This window comes from Monopterus albus, unplaced genomic scaffold (assembly GCF_001952655.1).
Source record: "Monopterus albus unplaced genomic scaffold, M_albus_1.0 scaffold193.1, whole genome shotgun sequence".
Lineage (NCBI taxonomy): Eukaryota > Metazoa > Chordata > Actinopteri > Synbranchiformes > Synbranchidae > Monopterus > Monopterus albus.
In genome coordinates this window covers 68820-74172 of record NW_018128073.1, presented here as the reverse complement: position 1 = coordinate 74172, position 5353 = coordinate 68820, and the positions used below count along the sequence as shown (strand labels likewise).

General features: G+C 40.3%; 1 protein-coding gene and 1 pseudogene across 1 annotated transcript in view; one reads left to right on the top strand and one right to left on the bottom strand.

The window, feature by feature from the left end:
- LOC109970252 (uncharacterized) overlaps nt 1–1619 on the top strand; it is a 7217-nt pseudogene extending 5598 nt beyond the window's left edge.
- A 2413-nt stretch (nt 1620–4032) lies between these two features.
- The window catches only part of crfb16 (cytokine receptor family member B16), a 10192-nt gene continuing 8871 nt past the window's right edge, over nt 4033–5353 (bottom strand). The window contains exon 6 of the mRNA XM_020617680.1: nt 4033–4079. Within this exon, the coding sequence (XP_020473336.1) occupies nt 4033–4079 (47 nt within the window). The remainder of the gene's footprint in view (nt 4080–5353) is intronic.

Here is a 5353-nt window from a genome sequence, read left to right as displayed (position 1 = left end):
TAAGTCATTAATATTATATCTGCACGTCTGTTTGCTGCTAAATCATCATTCTTGATTCAGTCAAAGTGTTACCAGATCTGTTAAAAGATTTACAGATTAGAATAATGTAAACCTGTGTACTACTTACTTTTAATATTACATAGTGATCTGACCCTGTATTAGTTTTTATGAGGGTTAAAATCAGTGAATTTCAAATTTTGTCTCTTTTATCTTTTGTAGATTTGGTCCCGAAGGCACTTAATTCTCTTCAAGAGCAGAAGACATACATTGACTGCACAGAAGCCTCAATATTTATTTATTTATTTTTGTTGGAAGCAGTCTGCTTCTTCAGAGGCCAGTCCTGGTATAATCTGACTGGATGTTGAAGTATATCACAAACAAAGTCCAGGCCTTCATACCTGAAAGTTTCAGAAGGCCAGCTTCTCCCAAACAGCTCTGTGATGCTGTTGAAAAAAAAAGCACACGGCTCTGTGATGCTGTTAAAGAAAAAAGCACACGGCTGGGACCTCCTGAAGACCCTATGGCTGTGTACGCAATCCCCCTACAAACTAAACAAATCAGTGTAGATGGGTGCAAGCATTTCAGTTATGGGAGAAAGTCAAACAAAAGCAATTGCACCATAATGGTTCTCGGAGCAACTGGAGCTGGAAAGTCAACTCTCATCAATGGGATGATCAATTACATTCTAGGTGTCGAATGGGAGGATTCGTTTCGCTTTAAATTAGTTGATGAGGGTCAGTTGACAAGCTCACAGTCAGACATCTGAAGTTACTGTGTACAAACTGTACCATCAGGAGGGGTTTCAAATAGACTACTCTCTGACCATTGTCGACACTCCAGGGTTTGGAGACACAAGAGGCATAGAAAGAGACAGGATGATTGTAGAGCAGCTGCGTAATCTGTTCTCTGCTGATCTCGGTGTAAGTGATATTCATGCTGTGTGTTTTGTAGCTCAGGCGTCTTTAGCACGACTCAAACCAACACAGAGATATGTGTTTGATTCAGTACTCTCGATCTTTGGCAAAGACGTGGCAGAAAACATCAGGATTCTGGTGACATTCGCAGACGGCCAACGCCCACCAGTTTTAGAGGCGATCAAAGCTTCAGGTGTCCCATGTCCTAAAACAGACAACGGGCTGCCAGTTCACTTCAAATTCAACAATTCAGCTTTGTTTGCGTACAACAAACCATCTGAAAGAGATGGCAGAAGTGAGGATGATGAGGATGGAACCTTTGATAAGATGTTTTGGAACATGGGGACACAAAGCATGAAGAGATTCTTTGTTGCTTTGAATCGCATAGAACCCAAGAGCTTGACTTTGACAAAGGAGGTCCTCAAAGAAAGACAGCGGCTTGAGAATTCAGTTGAAAAATTGCAGGAGCAGGTTAAACTTGGGTTAGCGAAGCTTGAGGAGATAAAAGAGACAAGTGAAATACTTAAAGAGCACGAGGCAGAGATCAGCAGAAATAAGGACTTTGAGTTTGAAGTCACTGTCAAAAAGCCTGTTCAAGTGGATATTTCTGGTACTGGACTCTACATCACCAACTGTCAGCAATGTCACTTCACCTGTCATGAGATCTGTGGTATTGCAAATGATGCAGAAAAATACAGCTGCTAAGCATTAAGAGATTCTTTTTTTGCTTTGAATTGTATAGAACCCAAAAGCATGACTTTGACAAAGGAGGTCCTCAAAGAAAGACAGCGGCTTGAGAATTCAGTTGAAAAATTGAAGCAGCAGGTTTAACTTTGGATAGCGAAGCTTCAGGAGATAAGAGACAAGCGAAATACTTAAAAAGCACGAGGCAGAGATCAGCAGAAATAAGAACTTTGAGTTTGAAGTCACTGTCACAAAGCCTGTTCAAGTGGATATTTCTGGTACTGGATGCTACATCACCAACTGTCAGAAATGTCACTTCACCTGTCATGATAACTGTGTTTATGCAAATGATGCAGATAAAAAACGCTGCAGTGCGATGGGATCAGATGGATATTGCAGTGTGTGCCCCGGCAAATGTTACTGGAATGTACATTTTAACCAGAAATACAAGTGGAAATATATTGAAGTGAAAGAAAAACGAACAGTGACAGGCTGGAAGAAAAATACCTAAAAGCCACAGAGGGTAAGCCAGGCATTCAGGCCCTGGTTGACAAACTGAAGGCTGAATATGATGTGCAGCCTGAGGTGGTGACCTTGATGGAGACATCTGCAAAGTGTCTAAACAGACTTAAGGAGATCGCACTGAAACCAAATCCTCTCTCTACTCCAGAGTACATTGACATGCTCATTGAAGGAGAGAAATCTGAAGCCAAGCCAGGCTGGAAGCAACGAGTTAAGGCCCTGATAGAGATGAGAGAAAAAGCAGAGTATATGGCTAAAGTAGAAAAAGGGGAGAAACTGCTCCATCGTCAAGAGTCTCAACAAGGTGTCAGCAAACCTGCAAAAACAGGTCCTGGTGAGAACCCAGAAAAAGCCCAGGAAACGGAGGCCATGACGGCAGGGCCGCAGGGAGAGACGGCAGTTACGACGGTAGTTAATTACTGAGTGAATATCTCTGCTAATAGAACCTCAAGCAGTGTTTGGAGCTTTTATATGTTTCACATATGCCACCTTAGTGTGACAGGTTAAGCTTTATTCCTATGTTCAGGAGTTAGCACATCGTGGCCTTCATTCAAAGGGCAAAACTAGGCCTCATAGAAAAAAAAATCACATCTACTGACATTAGGTCTACAATGCCAAAACCCCAAATCCACCTGTTTTTCTAGAGCCCAAGGTTTAAAAAAAAATTCCCCATAGTCAGATGATGGCTAAAGGTAAAGTCAGACAGCTGCAGCAACATCTCAGTTTGTTGTTTTTTTATTGTTCCACTTGTTGTCTTTATGTTTGAAGCCTGAAATGTGGCAAAAGGTCGCAAAGTTCAAGGGGGCCGAATACTTTCGCAAGGCACTGTAATTACCTGATTTTGTGCTACAGCCAGTAATTTAAAAACTTGTTCACACCACTGCAACAACTTAAAACCTGGATAAGAAAGTTATGACAGTAATAATGTGCTGTCAGCTTCTAGTTTCCAGTTTTAAATGATTTTTTTAATCTGCTGTTTACTGTTTTTTTTTCTTTGTAGTTTTTTTTTAGATTGATCACAGAATAATAATTTCCTTAACTATCCTGCTAAGAGAATGTCAGTTAAATATTCTGGATGAGACTCTTAAGATGATGTATATTCTTAAGCCTAATATGATTGATGATATATTTTGAGCACTGTGTGATTCTGATAGTCATTTTATATCACTGTTTTGATGTGGATTATAACTTTTGGGTTTTACAAAGTACATGCTATAAAGTATTTCTTCTACAATGCAGGTGTGACGTACATTCCAGAAGAAGTTTGTTCTGTTTAGATTCACTCTAGAATATATGATTTGAGTGAGCAGAGGTTGTGATTTGCTGTTCATTAATATTTCTCTATTAATCTTTAATCACAATTTATTTTACTTTATTTTAACATATTTATGGGTTGGCAATATTAGAAGTGTGTTGAAATGCATTCTGCTTACTACAGTTATAAATAAGGATTTCATGTTTGAGACTGTGGTGTTTGAAAATTTAAAGCTCATTACAAGCCTTAGTTTCCTGTCAAACTGAAATGTCATTTTAGCTCTACCACTGGAGTCATTTGCATATGTGCTTCTTATTTTACTGCTTCCCTGGGCAACCAGTAGCTTTTATTGTTATTTGAAGAAAGAGGCTTGCTGTTATTGCACCGTGGGTGAACACATGTAGAGGCTAAAATACACACACATTGAACATCTTGTGGCTGCACCCTGGATATGTAACATAAAAAGGACTGTGACAAAGGAGGAAGAAACTGCTGCTTCATCGTGGGCAGAACAGAGGCATCGGCTGCAGCTTTAGAACATCTTTAATTTTTGTATTTCAGTTTGGCTCTCTTGTATCCCATATAATCAATCTTTTTGTCATTTTTAAACTTTATTAAAAACTTTGATATTTTTCTATTGCCTTCTTCAAGCATCGCTCAGGGGAGCGGGGAGTTTTTTTCCAGAATCCCCGAGCCCTCTCCACCTGAATATGACCAGACACATGTATGACACTTTAAATTCCTTTTCCTGACAGGGATTTAGTGATTATGATGTGCTTTGATACCCTGGGTTTCCTATTAAATTAGGCAGCCTATGAGTTCAGCTCAGTGGTCTGCTAGTGAGCTGCCTGACGACAGTGTGGTAAAGTTTAGTTCCTTTCAATAAATGACAGAGCAATAAGTTGCTAAAATTAAAATCAATAAGCACATCTAGAAGACCACAATCACTTAAACAGTGCTGCTCAACAGAGCTTCTGATAGGGAGGAGAGATAATCCCACTGGTAGAAGAAGGTTATGCCCTATGTGCATTAAAAGGCCTAATTACCTCTTAGATCAGGTCCTCTTGGACTCTGGAGTCTATGATCTAGCAGTCCTGACAAGTAGTGAGTACATTAGGAAATGGTAAATGGTCTTATAGTTGTATAGCGCCTTTCTCGGCTTTACAGCACACTCAAAGCGCTTTCACACTATTCAGCCATTCACATTCCCAAGCACATCACCGGCTGCAACTGGGGGTTCAGTGTCTTGCTCAAGGACACTTTGACATGTTGCCTGGACAAGTCAGGAATCGAACCTCTAATCCTCCAGTTAAGAAACAACCCACTCTACCTCCTGAGCCACAGCTGCCCCCAGACTTTGCCAACCTATAATGTGTGAAAACCTGGGGAGAGAGTTGTGAGTTTATGATCACTGTGCTGTTAGAAAACACTAGGAGACCTCACAGTTCAAACCTTGTCCACAGGGTGGCAGCACACCTTCAGCTATAATGATACACAACATTGTAATCATGGCATAAAAAGAATAAGGTAAACCACCAAAGTATCAATTTCGGAAATGTTCAGAAATTTGCTTGTTACACAACAAGACTACAGCATAAAAAAGTTGTACTTTACTTTTCAGATACATTAAAATTAACATCTGAAAACCATTAGAGTGAATGAATGTCCTCCATGTCAGAGGTCACACAGAAATTATGTTCTATGATATAAAGAAACAAAGGTCAAACTGTTTTCTGTCTCCATTAAAACTTAATGAAGTGGATTGAGTCAAAGCATTAAAGGCAGTTCAGCTGAGGGTCTGATGAGGTATCAGCCCTGGACCCACTGAGACATGGAGCCTGAAGAGTGCCAATAGAATAACAGGAAGCAAAGCACAGCGTCGAAGTCTTGATGTTTAGATGTCTCATCCATCCATCTACCTCCAACCTCTGTGGCCTGGCAGGCCCAGCATTAGCCCTGAATCAGGTTCCCCAGTGTT